The 23341-nt window shown below is 40.5% G+C and overlaps 1 protein-coding gene across 5 annotated transcripts in view; it reads right to left on the reverse strand.

Moving 5' to 3' along the window:
• NTRK2 (neurotrophic receptor tyrosine kinase 2) overlaps positions 1–23341 on the reverse strand; it is a 331718-nt gene that overhangs the window by 266034 nt on the left and 42343 nt on the right. For all 5 annotated transcript variants that reach the window (XM_055309668.1, XM_055309666.1, XM_055309669.1 and 2 more), the window contains 4 exons: positions 15590–15726; positions 14949–15081; positions 11957–12262; positions 329–364 (listed from right to left, as the gene is read on the reverse strand). In XM_055309668.1, the coding sequence (XP_055165643.1) occupies positions 329–364; positions 11957–12262; positions 14949–15081; positions 15590–15726 (612 nt within the window). The remainder of the gene's footprint in view (positions 1–328; positions 365–11956; positions 12263–14948; positions 15082–15589; positions 15727–23341) is intronic.

Below are 23341 nucleotides of genomic sequence, written 5' to 3' on the forward strand. Positions count from 1 at the left end.
AGCCAGAAACTGATACACCTCCCTTTTCTTGGTAGTCATGGCTTTTAAACAGGTAATTAGTTCCCAATTATAGAAACAAAATGTCTGTTACAGTGGAATGGATTTACTTCCAAGAACAGAGCATGAGAGAGAAAATGCTATTTACAAGCACTGTAAATATCAAGGGAAAACAGCCATCAATATTGAATGATTTTTGAAATATCATTGTGGCCTATGTAATGCTTAAAGGGTATATTTAACCGAGCTTAAAGGTTCTCTTTTAGTTGATTTAGCTCATTTTAGACGAACATTTTGAAAAAAATACAAATAAAGACAACGTGATAGCTACCTTCATAAATTACGTCGGGATAATTTGGGTTGGCACCTAAAAGGCAAAACAGAGCAGAGATTTGTAAGTATGCATTCATAGTGAATACTAAGTATCCCCACTAAAATTAGTTAAATATATACTGGAGGTTTTATAGGGTTACAGGTTGCTTTATGGAACAGGTACATGAAACCTCAAGTCTTGGTTTGCTTCTTCACATGAACCATTTCCTTCCCCAGCCCCCAAACTTCCATCCCTTCAAAAGAAAAGAAATGAATGAGGATAAATTACAAATGACTTTAGAGCCAGAAAAATTTCAGCAATCAATGCATTATGACCATTTCTAGTGTATAGTTGGCCATTTTAAGTACAATCCCAGTACTTTTATTCCAGAGACAGACAGATCATCCCCATACCACTTTAAACAACAAAAGATAAAACCTCTGACAGTTTGGGTATTACTTTCAAAGTGTATTTTGGCAGGTCTACTCACTTTCACAAACAATCAACCAGCCCGAATAATGGTATCTAATGCAGTTTTGCTCTCCACTTGGTGTTCAGAGCGGGTTGCCAAGGCTGAATAAACAAACCCTTTCTTTGCCTTTAATACAACATGGAAAAATAAATGGACTTTCTCTATTGAAATGATTTATGTAGAAGAGATTACACGTAAATGTTATGTCAGAGACAAATGCAAAAGTATATCCACTTAATTGGGGGGAGGGATGATTGTTTAGTTACCAAGATGATCAGAATACTCTGTTGTCAAATATTCCCATGAAAATTTACAAAAGCGTTTTAAATTTTTTTTTAAATCATTGTCAAGAAGAACCAGTGACAAAATCATCTGCTATTTATTCTCCAGTCAGAACTACTGGGTCTCTATATGAAAGTCTACTTGGAAATAAAATTAAAATTTGATATAACATTGCGTGATTATAAAATAAATTTCCAAAGCTACTTTCTATGCTTTTGTCTTCACTTACTTACTTGTAAACTGTAAAGCTTATTCAGCTCTCATTTTATTTCTAAACCCTTTAGCAGAAAAATATCATTTAAGATAAGGGAAAATTTGAACCAATTTTCTGTTCAGGTTACTCCCTAGTAAATAACCAAAAGTAGCTTAAATGAAGAACCAAATAAAAATGGCCCTGATATTCAAATCCAAATTTTAACACAGTTCATGTCACAGAATATCTGTTATCAGGGGAAACATTAAGTAGATGGCTGTGTACATCGATTCAGGGACACTGCAAACTGTGGAGCATTCCATGCTAAATGGGGGTGCCATCTAGACTATAGTCTATGTTAATGACACAGCCTGAAATTGTGCAGTGCACAACCTGTGTCGCCATATGAGATGGCCCTGTGTCAATTCATGCAAATTCACTGATTCCAGCATATTTCAATACCATTTTGAGTTTTATTATCCCAAACACCATTTCAAAGTAGTCTTGAGTTACAATATGTTAATATTTATTGTTAGAATTATTTGTAGTAGGTGTGACATTCTTGAGATGGGCCTTGAAAGCTGTCTTGCAGTTTGAAGGATGATACAGTGGATAAAGCAGCATGAAATTCCTGTGGCAGTCCTAGTGATGTCATATGCGGGACACCTACCCACGTGCTGAAATCCTTTCCCTTTGCAAAGTCCCTGAGCCGCATGGGTATCCTGTCACTGTGAGGATTTCCTACTCCTACTAAAGGAAAGGTTCTAGTACCCCAAGGGAGCAAGTCATTCTTTGAACTGCTCAGTAATCCATTACTTTACAAGATCCCACTCTGGCCTCCTCCTCACTATGCCCTCTATACACAAGTCTGCATCTGCAAGGATACTTGCCCACCAGAGTCCACACTCTACTTCTAGACCTCACTCCAGGACCCAGGACCCAGGCCACAGGACCCAGGGCCCAGATTTCCTTCCCCATACACTCCAAACATACTTCCGAGGACTAGCTAGCTTTTTCTCCACATCTGTCAGCCCACAGGTGGCCACACCACCAGTATGAGCACCTTTTGACCCAAGACTCCAGGGAGGGGTAAGGGCCGAGCAAGGGCAGGTGAGCGAGGGTGTCCACGGGCCCACTCACTGCTTCTCACATATCTTTCATCATGTAGTCAGAGGCACAGGGCAGGGGCTATGGCCAGGAACCAGCTCTACCAAAACCACTACCTTCCAGCATGGACCTCCAAGAATCTGGGAGAATTCGATCCTCAAACCCAGTCTTCCAGGTCATTATAAACATATAGTTGCCAAAGTAGGAAGACCAAAAATATTGTTTTTTTAACAATTCATTAACTCAATTCAATTTTTTAAGTTATTTGGATATAAAGATACAGACTTTCATTTGGACTAGGTTGGCCATCCCAGACTGCTTGAGATTGAGGGCAGTGAACTTTAGGTTTTAAAACTGGGATAGTCCCAGGCAAATCTTTGCAGTTTGTCCAGTAAGAAGGGCTTTCCCCAAACATAGGACTTTTAGTGTGAAAACTAGGACTCGCCAGTCACCCTGATTTGTTCTTAAGCTCTCAGGGACCCACATACAGTTGCCACCTGCCCTTAGACATGCAATCCCATAAAAGAAAAAAGGCTGAGGATTCAGAGTCAGATGTATCTAGACCATGCATTGGAAAGGCTGCAGTGAAAATGCCTGACGTTCAGGTATAATTGAGTTTGTCACAGAAAGGGAACACCTCAACACATTACTCACACAGGGACCCTGGGAACATCCAGAACATTGAATCAGTTCAATGCAGCAAATGTTAGGTAAAGAAAAAGGATTTGAGATGGGAGCAAAAGTAAATAGGTTAGCCCATAATCTGGAAAACTCACCTTTTGCCAGACTTACAATTCATATGAGCACACGCCTTTCCCATCAAGTACAGCAGCAAAACCCTTAGGTCACGTCTACACTTTCTGAAAAGGACTACATTTTCCTAACTTCATTTTCTCAAATGTATGAGAAGAGCGGTCACTTTATATTCACTGTCCAAAATACTCAAATTTAGTGCAGGATTATGAAACTCACAGAAAGACAATGTGGGCAGAACAGTCATGTGGTTCTTACTTCCCTCTCCTGACCATACTATACTATGTCTGATGAGGACATAAAGCACAGTAAAGAAATGCCTCTTCGGGTACAAAGGTTTAGGAAGCCCAACACATGGAAAGACACACAGATACAGAGTTTATGTCAAGCAAGGGTCACAGTACTCTAGCGAAACCTGGTTCACCAAACACAGTATTTTGCTTCTAGCAACTTCTCGGTCAAGCTAACCTCCCACGGCGTTTATACTTAGACAGTAGGTAGTTATTTTTTTAATATTTTATTTATTTATTCATGAAAGACACAGGTAGAGAGAGAGGCAGAGACACAGGCAGAGGGAGAGGCAGGCTCCATGCAGGGAGCCCGATGTGGGACTCGATCCCGGGTCTCCAGGATCACACCCTGGGCTGAAGGCGGCGCTAAACCGCTGAGCCACCCGGGCTGCCCGACAGTAGGTAGTTATTAACATCACGTTAAAGGCAAACACAGAAAAAAAATAAAAAAAATAAAGGCAAACACAGGACAAAGTCACCCCTTCCTTTTCAGACCTCTGGCAATGGTCATTTTGTGAAAATACCCTGTCATTTTTAAGTCTAATTTCAAACTGGTTCCTTTCATTTAGTTTAAATATGCTAAAGTTAGAAACACCTGTTTGAAATATTCAAGACGAAAAGGTGGGCAAGGAGAGGCAGACACTGACTTTGAGGGAGAAAAGCCAAAGAAAAATGAATGAAAGATAAAGGAGAGATGTGCTTGTAAGGGGGATGTGAGCAGAGCTGTGCTCCCTGGAATACCATCCTGGTAGCTCATCAAGCAAGAAATCTCAGACTGAGGCATCAGGAGGTGGCATCCAACCCTAAAACTTCATGTTGAAACCACCATAATAAAATATGGAAATTTCTGGAATAAAATATTGAAACCCAGGAACTCCGTCAACCCCACGCCATTCCAAATAAGCATCAGCCACCCGCCAGCTCCCTCCATCTGGAAACAGTGGCTCCTCCCCAACCCAAAGAAGGTGCCTGCCACACACAAATTGTTGCCTGTCTCATGTTTTGATTCTGTTTTCTGAAAAGTTTGCTGAGGTGTTGGTGGGTGCTACATGCCTGTGTGCTTTGTTCTGGACCTCAGTCATGTTGTCAGGAATTTGGGGACCAGGATCAACAGGTACAGAGCACAGCACACTGGACTGTGGCCACACCCGCACTCCTGACCAAGCTCTGGATCTCACATGGGATGTCTGCGCCTCCAAACAACAGAGCTTAGAGCATTCAGGCTTCTAACAGTGGATGGTAAAGCCCCTTTCTCCCCAAAAATATCAAACCAAAGTACTTCACCATCCTTTACCTCCATGTTCAACACCTTTAAAGGGAAGACACTAGCTTCTCTATTCTAAGCTGTTACAGCTCATGAGTAAATCTTATGAGTCTACACAAGTCTTCATGAGTAAAACTCCATGACTTTTTCACTGTAGGATTCTACAGTTAAGAGATAAAGAAACATTGTGGGAAAGTGGGTAGGTCTCCCCTTCCGTCCTGCTGCATAGATAAAAATGATGGTGGAGGCCAGAAGACACATCTGCTTCTTTCGTTCTACTTCTAGTCCCTCTCTAATGCCCTTAAAAAAAAAAAAGAAAAAAAAAAAGAAAAGAAAGAAGAAAGAAAGAAAGAAAGAAAGAAAGAAAGACAAAAAAAGACTTCTCTCTCAATTCTATTTTCAGACTCTGTTTAGTGTGATCATTAGACATATTTCAAAGAATTCCAAATGATAGCAAAAGATTCATTCTTTTCAAATCAACCGTCCTTGGTTTGTCAATAGTGTGGTTTAACTCATGGCAGTCCCTCCTTCTAATTTCCAGATCCTTTTCCCCTTCCTTTTCTGAATGGCAGGCTGAACTCAGGGCCCCAACACACTGGGGGCTCAGATGTCTGGGTTTCATTTTTGGCTGAACTACTATGCAGCATCAGGGGGCTCTTCACTTTTCCTGTGACAAAGGAATGTTCCATACCTCAGGAGAGGATAATAGCATTGGCTCTGGCAACTCAGCAGGAGCCTCGGGAAGCGTAATTAATTAACATTAGTACTCTTGAGACATAAAGTACTATTTAAGTATAAATCTCAATTATCATGATTATTACGAGCCTATAGCCAAACCATACTCTTCACGGTTATTTAAGGCAGAAAAGCAGGTCAAATATTCTTTCCTTTCCCTCCCAGGACAAGACATGGGTCCTGACAAATGGCCAAAGAGCAAGTCGTCAGGGGCTTTATATTCTCTTAATGTGCAACATTTGGAGAAATTTCCTCTCCCTACATTCTTTGGCCCAAATACACCAAATCTAAATCTGCCAGTTTGAGGGCAATTCTAAGTGCTGCAGAGAGCGCTGGTTCATCCAGACGTCATGAATCTTTTGATAAAACAGCACAAATGAGAAGCTGTGGGGAAAACTCTTCCAATATTTATACTTTGTTCCTGACGCATATTTTGCATACGAGACAACTGCTCCCGAATTAGGAAGCATAAGTCACTAACTCCCACTGCTTGTGTGAATGAGCATTCTTGAGCTGTGACATTCTTCCTGAATGAGTGGGCCATAGAGAGACTCTTTATGTACTGCCTGAAGAATGGGAAGCTTTGGAGCACGGGTTTTCTATCACTTAGTGCTCTGGTAGGTCCATGCCAAGCCTACAGTATTAATCACTTGGGTTAGATTTTAATCAAAGAATCTGCTCTTAAACAATCAACGTATTCCAATTATAGAAATATCTGGCCTTGACAATTATTGAAACTCACACTATCTGATCCGAAGATGCTAGCAAAGGCCCCAGGTTTCCTCCTGATTATACCCACAAGTAATCTCTCGGCCATTAATTTCTGTTTACACTTCTCAAAAAGACACGCTCATCCCTTCTAACCTTCACTCAGTCTCCATGCACACTTTTGTGTTCACAAGAGTGCTTCTCTGTACATAGGACTGAATGCCAATGACAGCCACATAGTGGATCACTGTCATCTCAGAGAAGTCTTATTTCTGGCCTCAAAGTAGAATTTTTGGAGCCTCTCCAGACAGGCCCATGCTTCCTACATGCAGGCTACACCAGGGCTCTACTTTATCCAGTCTCCCTAAGCCTCCTTAAGCCACATATTGAATTCATCTTACTTTTTGCCAAACCCAATTAGAGTGCATCTCTGTGCACAAACTATTCTGTATTGTTATCATTATTACTCATCAATGTCCTCAAGGAGTTAGTGAGACCATCTTGGTGGATGCCTGTGCAGTTCCTCCAGTGGCTTCTCCCAAGTTCTGCAGGCCAGAAGGGAACTACCCTCACAACTCAAAGTGTGATCTGGGATCTGCAGCATCTACATCAGCTGGGAGCTTGTCAGAGATGTGGCATCTGAGACCCTTCCCCAAATTCATGAAATCAGAACCTGCGTCTTAGCAGGATCTCCAGTAAAGCTATGCTCATTAAATTTTGAGAAGTCCTAACTCTTAAGTCCATCAGAAGTCTGACCAAAGTCAAAAGGCCTAGTGGGCATAGAGGATGGCAATTTTACAATGAAGCATAAAGCAGACCTAAAAATAGCTAGAAACCCAAGTACAGGGGGTAAGTATTCTCTGGCAGTGACTGCGACAAAGGGAAGGGGTAAGGGCAGGATAATGTTTAGTCCCCTCTGAGCCCATCCTGAATGGGGAGTGGGGAGGTGAGGGAGAAAAGGAGCTTACATTTAATGCTCCTCTCCAGGAACCAAACTGTGACTTAGTTTTCTCCTTAGAGCACCAAGTCTAGAAAGTTCTCATGTAATCAAGTGGCAGAGTCCTGAGGTCTTCTCTGGGCACACCCAAGGCTCTAGATGAGGAAGACATAGCCATGCTGAGAGAAAAATACTTCTGGACAGAAAGTTCCTCCCTAATGGCCACAGAGGACAAACACAAAGGGAGGTGAGGAAGGGTACGTTGGTGATTATACTCATGTGTGTCTGCCTAAGCAAAGGATAACACTGCAGAATTCACAAAGGAAATGGCTGAGATCTGGATCCATGTCCTTTGAAACCTCTGCTTCACACTGAGACTTCCAGAGGTCCCAAAGAGGACATGACAAAGGTGCTCATACAGGACTGACACAGTCGTTTCTATGTAGCCATGGGGCCTCCACAGCAGCACTCTGAGAACCCAAATTGAGTTCCTTTCAGGCAGAAGGCTCTGAGGTCAAATGCCTGACCCCTGCCAGCAAAGGCTAAAGCAACCTGTGGTGGTAAGATGCAGGTGATATTTGAGTTCCACCTGTAAGCCCAGAAAGTATTGGGATGAAGGCTCACAAGGACTCCCGGTGGACTAGACAGAGGCAGCATGAGAGAAAGTCTGCCTTGACCACAGCCCCTTGGAGGGGAGAGGGGCCTTAGCAACACAAAGCTGCATCCTTGGTGTTGAGAAAGGAGATGCTTCCACCAGCTGGAATAGAGACACGTTTGCTTATTGTCATGAAACTGCAAGAGAGGGGACCAGAGAAAGAGAAACTGCCAAGATCCCATAATGCTAGCCAGGAAGAAGGTTTGTGAATCAGCAATGAGCACACCCAGGTCCCAAGAGACAAAGCCACCAGCAAGGACATCTGCCTGCCTACCACCCTGGCTCTGGGCCCACTGACTTCTACTTGGGCAACTAATGGCCCGAACTCTCCTTAGCCAGCTCCAGCCTCCTCCCCCATCCTGCCAGCCTGAACTAGCAGAGGAGAGCAAATTGGCCCTTAAATTAAGTCCAGGGCTTTGAATTCTAACTCAGATAGGACATGCTATTTTTCAATTGAGATTTTTGTCTGCAACCTAAAGTGTCCAAAGGACTGTCTGTTACTCAACAATGAGCAGAAAAATCTTACAGGGTCAGACCAGGGACTCTCACCTCTGGTTGCACATTGGAGTCACCAGGGATTTTTTTTTTTTTTTTTTTTTACCAGGGTTCTTAAAAATAGAAAATGCCAGAGCCCAAGCCTCATCTGGGAGTCACTGAATCAGAATTGTTAGAGGTTGGTCCTAGAAATGTGTGCTAATTAATGAAATAACAATTAAAACTCCCCAGTTGATTTCAATGACCAATGAGGAGGCAAGGAGCAGGGCAATAGTGTTCACGAGCCAGAGGAGACTATTCCTAATGAACAAATGTTCGAGGGACAATGGAAAATAGAAACGAAATAAAATTAGTTTGGTTGTTATAAGCTGCATTCCTCAGTATACTGGAAAGGCAAATGCCATGGTTCTCTAGATTTCATTTGGAAGCTACAAGTTGAGTTTTGTGCTTTAAATGTGACCCAAACTTGACCAGTGCTGAGTTCAGTTCTACATGTAGGATCCAAAATGATTAATCTGGTGTCTGGAGTTTGAGAAAGTCCCCCTTCCTTTTTTGGTCACTAGCCAGGTTGCCAGTGACTAACAGATGGGAAGACACTGGCTTGGTGTCTGGGATCCTGCTGATATTGCAAGGTCTGTCCTTCTTCATTAGCACCCTGGCTGAGTCTGGTGTCAGAGTCTGCAAGGTCCTGGCACTCTGGAGAGACACTGTATGGGGAATCTCTACCAGCAGCCTCACATCTCACACCCTGTGGCTGGCACCCTCTTGACCTGGCTGGTACTGGATCCAGGTCTTTTGGCCTATCGTTTCTCCAAGCAGAAGGCAGCAGGGTGTCTACTGCCATGGTCAGGTTTTCTGTACCACATGGTATGAGAAGTCATCAGGACTAGAACTACATTCAATCAGTCCATCTTCTTCATCAAAAAGCTCACCAACTCTTGTATTAGGGACTTTCTCTTTCTTTTTTTTTTATTTCTGTTTAATTTCTTTCAGCACTCTTCATTTTCTATCTACAAATAGACAGTGAATTCCCATGCCATGGGACTATCCCATTTCTGAGCTAAATGAGGAAGGCACACCCCGAAGATGGCAGACAGAGCTGCCATTTTAATTTTCCTGGCCAGATATGGAAAAGCAACCCACTTCACCCATCAGAGGCCTCCTGCTTCCTCATGAGTCAGGAAACTTGCAGTGAAAAAAAAAAAAAATCTCATCAAAACAACTGGGAAGAAAGTAGCTGAAACATCTTATCAAAAAGATTTGTAAGAACTAAACTTCTTACCAATTACTATGCGACACCAACGGAAATACCAAAGGAATGTAAACCCATGTTTGACCTGTCATCCCAAACTGGTAGACTTTAGACCATGTATCTGCTTTGTGTTTATTTTTCTTTATTAAAGGAGAGAAAGAGGGTAAGGAAGCAATTCTTTAAAAGGCCATTATCTGTATACTATGGCTACAAATCTCATAAATACCAAAGATCCTATCACACAAGCCAAGTGAGGTCAATCTCTAATTGGTCACACTGGTTTATGGCCCACTAGAGCCATTTATATCCACTATCACCCTGGGCCAAGTCTCTTTTATTTCCACTTTCATTTATTACTCCCTGATAGCCAGTCCTTGAGTAAATACTTAAAGAGGAAAAAAAATCACCCTTTTTTAAAATCAGATATATATTTTTTAAAGACTTGATAAAAACAAATGAACAAGAAGAAAGAACAACATGTTTGTAAAATTAACCTTGACTTTTATTTTTGATAGATGATCGTTTCCTTTAAAGGGAATATGTGAGACTCTCCAAGTTATTCTTACACGAGAAATCAATTCTTTCCTATCATTAGCTAAGTTAAAACTAAACAAAAATGATTGATAAAAATGAGGCCACATGGATAAGAAGAGTACAGCTCTACCAAATATTGGCACCACACAGAAATGTTCAAAAGAAAATACATCCACCTCTGTATTAAACAGAGGCTAGTAGTGGCTTTACTCTGGCAGCACTGAGCATCTATCAAAGCACACAGAAAACTTCTAAAACTTTCCAGTGCCAGACCCTCACCCTGAATCAAGTTCACCTCCAACGGTTTCAAAAAGCAGCTGCTGGCAAAATTCAAATAAAGCCTGAAGTTTCATTAATAATAATGCACCAATGTCAGTTTCTTCCTTTGGACAAAGGCAACCCTGCAATAATGCGAGACATTCACAATAGTAACAACAACTGGGTGAGGGGTGTCTGGGGACCCTGTGGTGTCTTTGCAGCCTCCCTGAACACCCACAATCATTCACAAATAAAATATTTATTTAAAAACAAACATAAAGTGATTGTCTCCAGGCAGAGGCTGTGGATTTCACTGTAAGGCTGTATTCCCCCAAACGCGAAGAAAGAAACAGTAATCTAGAGATTTACTATAGCAAATGTAGCCAAGCAGCTAAACTCTCAATCAAGAGGAAGATTTAATGGAATAGACAACTGCCAGTGGTAGTCTGGGTAAGGCATCCAAACGTAGCTTGTTTTATGTGCTCCTGAAAGGCTATTTGTAAATCAAATTCACATAATTCAAATGTTTTAAACATGCTCAGGAAGCTTGTGCATTTAAAAAAGCTATTTAATAGATACCAGGGTAATATTGGGAGAGGCTTACTGCGTAATGAAATGACTGTACTCTCCATATTTGCTGAAGGTGGCTTCGCAAGCGTCATCTGTGTCCACGGGGCTGCCCAGCAAGCCCCGCAAGCTCATGCTGTCCATGTAGCCCCTGCCTCACAGGCCTCCAAGTCTTCTCCTTCCCTTTCCTCTGCCATGCCATCTTTGTGCGGTTGTGATGAACTGAGGGCCACTATAGCGACTTGTATTCACACCCAGGCCCCAGTGCCCAAACAGGCCTCAACCTCCACAATGTTATCAGGTATCTGGGCATCAAGATCCAGAAAGTAAGAATACCCTACAAAACAACAGTATCTGAAGCAGATAAAGGCACATGCTTGTCCCTGCCACTACTGGGGCTCACACTGGAATTCTCCTGCTGGCCGTGAAATTGACTCTTGATGCCGGCCATCCTTTTCCCAATCCAAAACACTGATCAAGTGGGACCATTACCACTCCTATAAAGACAACTCAGGATCTGATAGAAGAATGCTTCCACTCCACCCAGGTATGCCACACATTCCAGGACCCTGGCTCCTCATCCACAGCAAGTGGGCATAACTCTAAATTCCAAACGGATAAGGAGCTAGGAAACAGATGCGCCATCCAAATACTGTCCACCAGTGCACAGTTTGCATGGGTTTTACCATTAGGGGTAAACAACATCATTTAACACTTGAAATAAAAATAATGTGTGCATCAGGCTACTGTTCATCCCCCCATCACCTCCTAGGGAGTATGAGTCCCTGCCCCTGGACTTGGCTTTGGCCTTATGGCTTCCACTGGCTGGTGGTATATGGCCTGAAGAGACCATGTGCCAGTACAGTAGCCAGGCCCTGAGAAGCCAAGCTTATTTCTAGTTGCCCTCTTGCCATCTCCATTGGCTACTAAGATGGAGGTCTCCTATGTAGCCACTACTTATTCATCTGCACTCCAGAATAAAGACACACAGAACAAAACTGCCCCAGCTGACCCATAGCCAAGACTTAAATAATAATGTCTTAAGCCCCTGGGTTTGGAGGTGGTTTATTGTGGGCACCATTTTGTCAACAGTTGAGTTATATACCCAATCCTCTCCCCAGATGCAAAAGCATCAGATACTCACCATCATCAATTCCAGGCCAGCCCATGAAGTGAGCAGAAATCTGTTTCTCATCCTTCCCATACTCATTCTTGGCTACTAACTTGTAGTCCCCATTGTTCATGTGAGTGGGATTATCCAGCTGGAGGCAGCCATGGTACTCCGTGTGATTGGTAACATGGATTTTAGTACAGATGTATTTGGACTCATTCAATATTGCCCCGTTATAGAACCACTGAAGCGCTGGTTTGGGGTTGCCTTTCACAGTGAATGGAATGCACCAGTGGTGGTCTGAGGTTGGAGATTCGAGAAATGTGATAGTTGGAGCAACTAAATTGAAAAAGAAAGAGTTAATAGCATCAGAAAACTCAGATTTCTCCTCATCTCCAGATTTCTGTGTCATCAATAAGGGGTTTTATTCAATGACTGTTTGGTTTCAGAAAATACAGGACCAGCAACTCTGGAATCCATCAATATTTTGAGTCATCATCAAGGTTGATTGAACTCTCAACAGAGAGCTTCAAAGAGACTCCTTTCCCTATATTTAAGACCTATGAATCATAGTCATTTTTCAAATCTATTCAGTGTGAGAACCAACTCCGAATAGATTGCAGAGATTTCTGACAGCAGAAAGAGTTCATTTGAAGTCAGCTTTGGTTTTGAATAAATATTCCTTGATATTATGTAGATTCATCACCAAAATGCTGAGGGCCACTAATTTTATGTACTTCACCAAGCAACAGAACTACTGACAAAAATGACTTTGGAAATCTTGCTGGAAGCCCAGATCTCATGTAATTTATCTAAAACATATCAAATTGACCAATGCCATGAATGCTCCTACCAGTGCTGATTCATTATTATAAAGTAGGATCAACAGGTACTTTTCACCAATTGCCAATAGTAAATGCTCTTTAAAAGCATCACCTTTTGGGGCACCTGGAGGATTCAGTCGGTTAAGCATCTGACTCTTGATTTCGGTTCAGATCATGATAGCAGGGTCCTAAGACTAAGCCCCACATTGGATTGAGTCCCAGTGCACTCAGCAGGAAGTCTGCTTGAGATTCTCTTCCTCTCCCTCTGCACCCTCATCCCAACTCCTGCATCTCCCTTGCTCACACTCAGATAACTAAATATTTTTAAAAAAAGCATCACATTTCATTACAGGACACTCCATTTTTGCTAGGATTTCAGAAGCCAATGTTTTGATCCTTTTTAAATGTCTGGGGTTCTATTCAAACCTAGACAAACAAACTAGAGATTACTTTAACTTTAAAAATCAAGCACTTTATGCTTTGGGGAAACAAACATTCAAGCAGCATCTTTAAACAGAGTACTTTTCCTGAATGAAAGTATTTAAAATCCCTAATAGTGGTTTATTTTAATGTGGTCTGACCTTGTTAACAATACAATCAAAGACTGGAAAATACCTCTAGAGATCTAATAGCATCGTTTCTCAGATCAGGAAACCCAAGTCCTGTGAGGTCAAATGACTTGGTCAGGTTTAGTGAGTAAGACAGATCTGGAACAGGAATCTAGGTCTGGGCCTAGCCCAGAAGCCCTTCTTTCCTGGCCCTGCTTCCCTATTGTATGTGTTCATCACACAAAGGGGGAAAAATCACAGCCTGCTAACAAATACATTTTGATCAGAGTCACTACCAAAGCTATCTCAGTTGTTAGAATTCTTTCATTTATTCCCTCTATTCTTTATCTAGATTTTAATAAATAAGGTCAATTCCTCAGACCATGGCAACCACCATAGACATTAACTGAGAAGATTATTAATATGAGAGTCCCGATTTGTAGGTCTGTGTTACAAATACAAGGACCCCAGTGGGGTAGGATACAACACTTACCTTCCTCCCACCAGTCCAGGCCCCCATGGCCAGGACCCACTTATTCCTTCCACCATGCTCAAAAGAGCTTTTGGTGAGGTGTTGATTTAAGGACATAAAGTTGGAAGCAGATTGCATATGTTTGGAGATAACATTGATACTAGGCTTCTGGTGGGTCAAAATGATGAGAAATTATGAATCTAGTACCTCCTGGGCACAGTGGTAGTATTGACAGTGAGTGACAAAGGACTATGGTTGGTGACTGCAGTCACACATTCCAACAACTGCATGCTGAATGTGTGAACACTAACCACTATACCAACACATGTCTACAGGTATGTAAAGTGTATTCACATATACACACGTGCCCACTTGTGGTTTTCTCCTCCAAATCCTGATCTAGACACAGTAAAACCTCATTCATTTAACCATACCAGCTCAGAATTTGGAACAATGTGCAAAGTACATGTGACTTTTACTGACTACATGTTCACACTGAATGCTACAACCTGGAATGTTAAGATTTTATAATACTGGCAAATAATGCACATGTACTTCAGAAGCATTAACATCCTGCATCTTAGTTTCAATGTATACAGAAATTTGAAATGATTATAATAAAAGTTTCTGCAAGTGATAAGAGTTTTAATAATTTAACTAGGACTCCACCAAGCTTCCCACAGAAACTTGATGTCAAACCAATGAGGTTTTACTGCATTGATAGCACAATTGAGTGTTTGTAAACAGCCAGCCCAATACTTGAGGTGCCATAACTCTAAATCTTCATATTGCTTTTATAGAGAAAAAGATTTTAGAAACTTGTTTATCAGAATATAAACTAAACCTCATTAACAAGAGGAGGATAACCAGCTCAAAATATGTTCTCTCAAAAAAACAAAACAAGACAAAACAAAACAAAAAAAAAAAAAAGAGGAGGCCACGAGAGGACAAGCTTAAGTTAAAAAAAAAAACAGCTTGAAAGAAAAACATGCATGAGTAAGAGAGATTAACAGATAGAACACATGAAAGAGGCTGCTATTTCTTTTAAAGAGTACACACAAAACACTGCACACACTTTTTTTTTTAACACACTTAAGCAGCACCCAGAGTGCCCCGATGACAAATGCAGGTGTGTCCACAATCATTTGCTGTTAAAAACATATGCCAGTCTGATTACGTACAATGTACAGTGAGGTTGACAGAATCTTGGTCTTCTCCTACAAGATTTTCTGCCACACAGGAGATTTGTTTTCCACTGTCATCAGATGAAATGTTAGTTATCCTCAAGGAGCCCTGCGTGTGGCTTGTTTCATTCTACAAATGAATTAACAGACAAAAATAATCTATATTAGGACTGATCCCAAAGTGATGAGATGTGGGTCTTTCCCCCTAACGAAAGAAAAAAATATATATATACATACCATTAGAAAGGTTTCTGGCCTGAATTGGGGCCAGGCAAAAGAATAAATCAGGAGCTATTCTGTTTCTCGAGATCATAACTGTTTAATGTGTAAAGTTGATTTAATCCTTGAATTCTTATCTACCTTTCTCCAAGGGAAGAGACCAAAGAAGCATCCCTCACTCTGCTCACAAGGACACAAGAAGGCTCACTAGAGACCCAGAGACTCTGATCTATTGGATATACACAACTAAATTTGTTAATTATAAGGATAAATAAAAAGTAAGTGTACATCAAACACTCATCATAGATTTCGCTATCTGGCCCTATAAAATATTAAATGATCATCACTAGGTGAATACAATCTCAAATTCTGAGATACTCTCATCTCTCTAGGAACACGGAGCCAAACAAAAGCCTTACCATATGTTTGGAAACCAGATTACCGACATCCCAGTACAAATTCGGAACTGGATCGCCTGCAACACTACAAGATAATGTGATAGACTTTCCCTCCTCCACGGTGAGGTTAGGTGCAGCCAAATTTGCTGATGGCAAACCTATGGAAGAAGAAAAGTTAAGTGGGGACATATACAAATAGTTCAGTGCATTATCAAAATAATCACAACAAATCGAAAACTCTTCATGCTGTAGAATCAGTAATCATTTACTTTCTGAGACAGATTTATGTTGCTCTGAAAAAGTGTTGGGTTGGTAAGTTTTACAGACTTAACATGAATAAAAAATGTGCGGTTATAAGATTTGAAAACAAATTTTGTACATTTCTTAAAAATATTACTGCAGAATAACTTTTTACTTAAAAAAAACTAGTTTATAAAACTAGGTCTTCTACTCTTTCATTGTTCTACAGTTGCTAACCCAGCTTTTCGCACATAAATAGGCACACCATTTTATCTTGTTTATTCCCTCCTCCCCTTTATTTATTGTCAAAAACAAAAGGGTGAGAGACATCTACATTTTTTGCATAAATCCATTTTTTACATTAAGTAACTGATAAATATAACCCCACTACCAGACCTAGATTTTGAAATAGATTACAGAAGAAAATGTAATATGGGGAGCTTTACTGTTTTTGTTTTAAAGGGGGGAGGGGCAGAGGGAGAGGAAGAGACAGATTCTCAGGTAGGTTCCACCCTCAGCTCAGAGCCCAAAGTAGGGCTTGATCTCAGGACCCTGAGATCATGACCTGAGCTTAAACCAAGAGTGGGCTGCTTAACTGACTAAGCCACCCAGGTGCCCCAAGAAAATGCAGTTTTAAAGCATTCTTTAGACATGAAGTTTGATCATCACCATACTAGAATGTTCTAAAGCCATATAAGTCAGAGTTAAATATCATAGGAAAAATGGGTTATTGTAAAATTTACAGTATGATTTAAAAAAAGTCATGTGGATCTATACTTTCACATTTCAAAAGCTAGTTTTACCGATGCCATTATCATTTCATTAAATTATCACACTTATTGGGTGTTTACAATGCTTTAAACCTCATGGGACTCACAGTATTTTCTGCATGAAGGCACATCCCAGACAGCACAACAATATGCCAGGCCCTACTTGTCAAGCTATGTCCCTCAGTTGGTATCAGAAACTCTGCTTGGGGCTGCATTCACGCTGACAGCTGTGACCCAAGGACCTATGACATGTCATTAACTCAGGAGTGTCCCAGAGGTCAGAAAAAGCAATGCATCTTCAATACACATTAAATTGCAATTAACCCACCCACCTAGTGCTCTCTTACTCACTATCTCCACAAAACTGTCCATAAACCCCTCTCCTGTGATGCGGTCCTTGATGACAAAGCCATTATTCTTTATTACCAAAACCGGCCTGGACAAAGATCTATGCAGCATACATCTCCTGGTGTCCCCACCGTTGGCAGAGGACTTCCCAGCAAGACCCAGCTTTCAGCGGCCGCATGACTTCAGAACCCTTCCTGTCAGCAACCAGTAGAAAGCCTTGTTCTATCTTTAAAATGCCCCTTAGTACTCTGAGTTTCATACTCCGAAGTTTTCAATCTGTCATATTTTTAGCTACCAAGGCTCTTCTTTTGTTCCTGAATGATCTTCTATTTCTATAGCACCCTGCTTTTTGTCTCCTGGCTGCAACTTCTCCTGATCTGAGATGTTGGCCATTTCTTTTGAATTGTTCTTTTCTCCATATCAACACTTTCTTGCAACTTGCTTTCCTTCATCTTTTTGTTTGTTCATATTTGTCTTTCTTATTATAAGCTTTTCTCAGAGTGGGTATCATTGGCCACACACACATCTTTAAGAAAAAAGTACTAGAAGCACTGTGTGCATTTAACTGTCAGCTTTGTTGGAGGGCAGTATTATTGGCCTTTTTCCTGGGTACTGCCTGGTGTCGGTATCATTAGACCACTTTGGGACAGGGTTTGGTCAAATTATTCAGATAATTGCTCTTCCACTGTCCTGCCTGGAAAAGGAAGAAGGATGCAAATAACGATACTCAGTAGGTAAGCTCATCATTCTCTCTATGGTTCTCACAGCCTCAACTCTTTCTGGAGTTCCTCATAATCTTTGTTTGATCCTCTCTAGAAAATATACCCTGGCTTTCTGCTGAGAAGGGTACGATGCAGTCACCTGGAATGTATGGAATGAAAATGGGATTAACTGCTCCATCAGTGACCTGACCCAATCTCCTGGCTTTGGTGTTGCCTGCATACCTGCTTCTTTCTGAGCCTGCTAGTAGCTCTGTGGCCCAAACCAATTTCCCCTTGCCTCTGCCCGCTGGCAGCCTGGTAATGGGCATTCTCAGCCATCAGCTCAGTTTCTACTGTCTGCCTGCTTCTCAGCTTACAAGTCTTTGTGTCCTGCTGACTCCTCTCCCATTTTCTTGTGCTTAAGAGATTTATCTGCTGATGCTGGAGGGATCTCAGACCCAGGGCCCTGTCACAGTGCTTGTACTCCAGGTAGGACCTCCTCCACCAACAGAGCTTGGAGACATCCTTCTTGGCACCTTGAATACAAACTATTTTGTTAAATTTCCTACTTTTTAAAAATGGATATCATAGTTTGGAAATTCTGAGCAGGGAAAAAAGGTTAAAATGGAGACTTTCAATAGAGAATGCTATGTTGTAATCTTCAGTTCCCCTAGAAAACTTAATGAAACCTTTTTCAGCATGCCTCAATTTATATGATTAACGATTCTAAAAACGTATGTTTAACTACAGTAATAGTAGTAGTATTTACTGGGCATTTACTAAACCAGAAACTTTTCTAGTACTTCAAATGATTGTTTTATTTAATCCTTACAATCGTCATGGAGTGAAGTGTTTGTCCTCATCTAATTAATTAAGAATATGAATTCTTGAGAAGTCAAATACATCTTCCAAAACTGCCCATGTAGGGCAGCCCCGGTGGCCCAGCAGTTTAGCACCGCCTTCAGCCCAGGGCATGATCTTGGAGACCAGGGATCGAGTCCCATGTTGGGCTCCCTGCATGGAGCCTGCTTATCCCTCTGCCTATGTCTCTGCCTCTCTCTCTCTCTCTGTGTGTGTCTCTCATGAATAAATAAATAAAAATCTTAAAAAAAAAAACTGCCCACGTACCTGTTGACCTGGGATCCAAACCCAAAGTTCAAGATCTTCACCACTACGCTACAGTTTCTTCGCAGACTGCACATATCCATTTTAGCACAGAACATAAATACCAATACATATCTATAACCTAAGAATTCAGTTCATTTAGAAAATAATTATGTGTCTATTTGTGAAGGAAGAATGAGTCTCCTTTATTTATAGAGAAATTGTATCACCCTGTCACAGCAGTCTCCAAAGGAATCTGTGCAAAATTTGCCAAGTCTAGATCTTTTAGATGTAAAGTCTTCCACAAATGAGTAAGCATCTGACTCACGTTAATTCTAAAGCATTAATATGCTGGCCAAAGATTCAATAATGGAAAAAACAATCTGTACTTGAAATATCACTTGAGGTTTAATTAGCACAATAAAAATGAATTGGGATGCATGAACAGCCAAGGCAGGATAAACCATTTGCCAGGCACTACTTCCTGGCTTAATAAGATTTGAAATCGGCACTAGTACAGAGCAAAGCTCAGCAATGCTTCCAACAGCTTCTAGCACTACTGTCATGGGATCCTGATTTGAGTATCAGAGTGGTCTTCCTCCACACTCTGAGAAAGCTCACCGGGGATAAGAGATGACCTACCACCCAGGCAGACAGGGTCAATGTCTCTAGATCTGGATGTATTCAGAAGGGACATACCAGCCTGGGGACCCTTGGCAGAAAGTTCCCGACCACACAGTGAGAAGACTGACTTCCTTTAGACCAGGGCCTCCCAAACTGTAACATGAGTATAAATCACCAGCAGATCTGATTAAAAACCAATGTTGTTGTTGTTGTTTTTTCCAGTAGGTCTGAGACTAGGGCCTGAGAGTCTTCATTTCTAGCAAACTCCCTGTTCTACAGACCACACTTTGAGTAGCAAGGGTTTAGATGATCAGTGATGGCTGGACAATTGCTCGCTAGTTTTTGTGTCTATGACTATTATTCTTAAACTCAGCAGGGGCCTGAACAATCATCTTGTCCATGGAACTTTCCCCAAAGTGTGTTCTGTGGGATTCAGACTCCTTGAGACACTCTGTATGGGGTGGGGGGTGGGGGGAAATCTAAGATTTAAAAAAGTAAGAGCCCATAGGAAATTCTGTAACTCTGGATATTCACTATGTACACCACATATTCAAAACTGTCAGAAGTCCTGCTTTAAACAAATCAGTTCACTTCCATGGATCTTACATTCCCTGAGCTTTTTTGAGTATACCATTTCTCTGTGGTACCTTGTTATGGCTTTATTTTTAATTCAAGTAATCTGACCAAATGTAAGCGATACATATATTTAAATATTAGATGTAAAATGTATTTAAAGCTAAATATTCATATCAATGATAGTAATAACATTAATAACTAACGTTTATTGAGTACTTAGTATGTGCTAGACCTCATCTGCAATATTGTCTGTATTACCTTATGTGGCATCCTGAAAAGTCTTAAAAGTAAGTGTCAGTAGTATCTCCATTTCCAGATGAAGTTAAAGCTTATTAGGTATCATAACTAAATAGATAGTGAGTGTGAGCTGGGCTTGACCCTCATCCTTCTGTCCATGGCCATACATTGACTAGCTGCCTCTCTACTGGGCTTTGCTATGCCTGTTTCCTTCTGTGAGCGCACACTTCTGGAGAGTTCGCTATGTTGACTATGTCCTAGGATCACTAATTTAAAGAATGAAGGTTCTCTCCATTCCTGTATCACCATTCCAAAGGGATAAGGAATACTCATTACTAATATTAGGTAAAAATAAATTCAGTTGACCTCTCATTGAAAAAAAAAAAAAAAAAACAAAGCAGTCAGGGTCTCACTTTCTACTAACGGAGAAATAGTAACCTCTAGTTATTTTGAGTTATCAACTCAGCTTTGCAGGAAATGAAATGCGTCAGGTTTGGGTTTCAATTTTCTCCCGTAAATTGGGATTATGTTCTTTCTCATCTTATTTTAGTGACCCTGGGCTCTGTTCATTTTGTGTTTGGTCATCATTCCATGTGTAAAATAATCAAGTAAATTATGATTTTGTCTATTCTCTCCTCTCCTCTCCTCTCACATTCTATCTTTTTGGCATATCTTCCAATTTCTCTGTCTCCTAAAGCATATATATTTCACTACCAGGAAAGAAGCCAGAATAAGCCTGACCTATTTAGAAGTAGCTGCTTTACACCCAGTTACAAAAATGACAGAAAATTAGCAAAGTGACTTTCCAAGCCCAAATTGGAAATTGAGCTTCTATGCTTGTGTGAGCTGTGTCATTACAGTGACAGCAACCAGAAAACTTCTAAACACAAAAACTATGTCAGCAACTGACAGGTTAGCAAAAACAGCTTTATTTCCCATTCGAAAAAAGATAAAGGAAAACAATAGTCCACTGTGTCGCTTGCTTTATTTTAGGAGACAGAAGCTGATCCTTAGTAAAAGTAAAGCAAACTAGTAAACTAGATTTTGCTTATGTTTTTCAGGAGAAAAAAAAATCAACCCAGCTAAGATGTAAGAAAAAAAATCTAACTTCCAGAATACTCACATAGCATTTCATTCTAATCTTCTGTGTGAACAAAGTAGAAATGCTATCAATATATTTTCCTGTTTTAAAACAAAGGACTATGTATAAATATGCTAAATAGACATGCACTATAACATAGTGCAACAACCAAAAAGAAATCTTAAAAAGAAATTAGTAAAACCGGGATGCCTGGGTGGCTCAGTGGTTGAGCGTCTGCCTTTGGCTCAGGGCGTGATCCTGGGGTTCTGGGATTGAGTCCTGCATCAGGCTTCCCACAAGGAGCCTGCTTCTCCCTCTGCCTGTGTCTCTGCCTCAGTCTCTGTGTCTCTCATGAATAAATAAATAAAATCTAAAAAAAAAAAAGAAAAAGAAATCAATAAAACCAATTTACCTCAAGGAGCCAGGCTTCCTCTCCTGGCACCTGTGAACTGACCTCTCCAATCACAAGTAATATTTTGTTTATGTGTCCTAAGTAATCTCTACACTGAAAGTTTAAAGGCTGAGAAGGTGGACAATTGAAATTGTCGTTATAAATAATAAGGAAACCTAAGGCAAGACTGATTTCAATCCATGGAACCATTAAGGGAGTTTCATAAAGTGGCTGTATAGTCCAACCATCAAATGAATTATCACCTTATATTCACTGTGGGACTAGCATGTTCTATGGTAACCAGTTACTAGTAAAACGAGTTGAGGGACTGTTTTGACACATCCCGGAGGAAGGCTGCCTTTCTTACATATAGTTGCCATCTACTTAGAACACAGCATCTTATCTGCTATTAACACTTCCTTGAGAAACTCTCTTCCAGAGATTTAAACACTAATTATCATATAAAAAAGCTAAAGTATAATGTACACTGTTCTTTAATAATCCCACTTAGTCAGGGGAAATGATTGAAAGGTCTGTATTGCAAAACGAACTGCTAAAGATCAATTAAAGTAGCAGAGACATTCTTATATTAAATCAGTACAACAACTGGGCAAAATAACCTTTCTTCTTTAGAACTCCTGTGATTCGATCTCTGTTTTCAGAACCAGTGCGCCTAGCGACTCTTTTCTTCCTAATTAATGTGGAAATTTTAGATGAATGTGTTCTGTTGCCTTGCAATTAATAAAATTTTTCTAAGGTTAAAAAGGACCTTGTGGAGAAACAGACCACAACATGTTTCCCAGCATGAATAAATTTACAGTAATTCACGGCAGGAGGGGCTGCTAGAAAAATATTGTGAGACATTCTGGCTGGGCTGCTAATGGTAACAGAGCCATTAAACTTCCCAGCCCCGCCTACCACACTCCATCACTAAGGACAGAGGGAGCTTGAGACTCTTTCAAATGGGATGACGACAGAAATTTCAAAGGGAACTACAAAATGCTAAAATATGGAATAATTTAGTTAGAATAATATAATTCTATAAGTTATCTTAACTGAAATATCTGCACCCTTAGATAAAAATCTGGTCCATCCTGATCATTACCATAATGTGCATGGCTCATGCATTTACTAGTTGATGAATTCAACAAACATCAATCAAATGCCTGTTATGTTCAAGGGATGCATTGACATCATGGAGGATGCATTATTGCTTACAAAATGTAGAGAGTTTGTTAGTATAATACTTACATGGTGAAATACAAAAAGAGGAAGTTTTTAAAGTCCACCTTATAAAGGAATGGAATCTCAGTAGCCCTTTTTTATTGAAATTAAAATGTTACCAGTTGCAAATTAATGCAACAGCCATAGTTATTGGCAAATTGTTAGTTTACAATGGTGAAACAAACACACAACACCATGAAGTACTCTAGTGAGTTTTCTTACACTTAGCTAACAAGTTGCATCCAAAAAAAAAAAAAAAAAGTGAGGATGAGCTCCATGAATCTGTGATGTAATTAAACACAATAGATATATTTTTAAGTGTGTAAAGGGCAAGACCCAGAAGAAAAGCCAACCAACCACAAATCCATGCTATAAACAAGGCATCCAACTTGAAGACAGTAAGGTATTATCCGATTTCTGTAGTATAATGGACGTTCAGAAACAATTTGAATCTATTGTCAATCTAACTTCTCTTGA

The sequence above is a fragment of the Nyctereutes procyonoides genome, unplaced genomic scaffold (genome assembly GCF_905146905.1).
Source record: "Nyctereutes procyonoides isolate TBG_1078 unplaced genomic scaffold, NYPRO_anot_genome, whole genome shotgun sequence".
Taxonomy (NCBI): domain Eukaryota; kingdom Metazoa; phylum Chordata; class Mammalia; order Carnivora; family Canidae; genus Nyctereutes; species Nyctereutes procyonoides.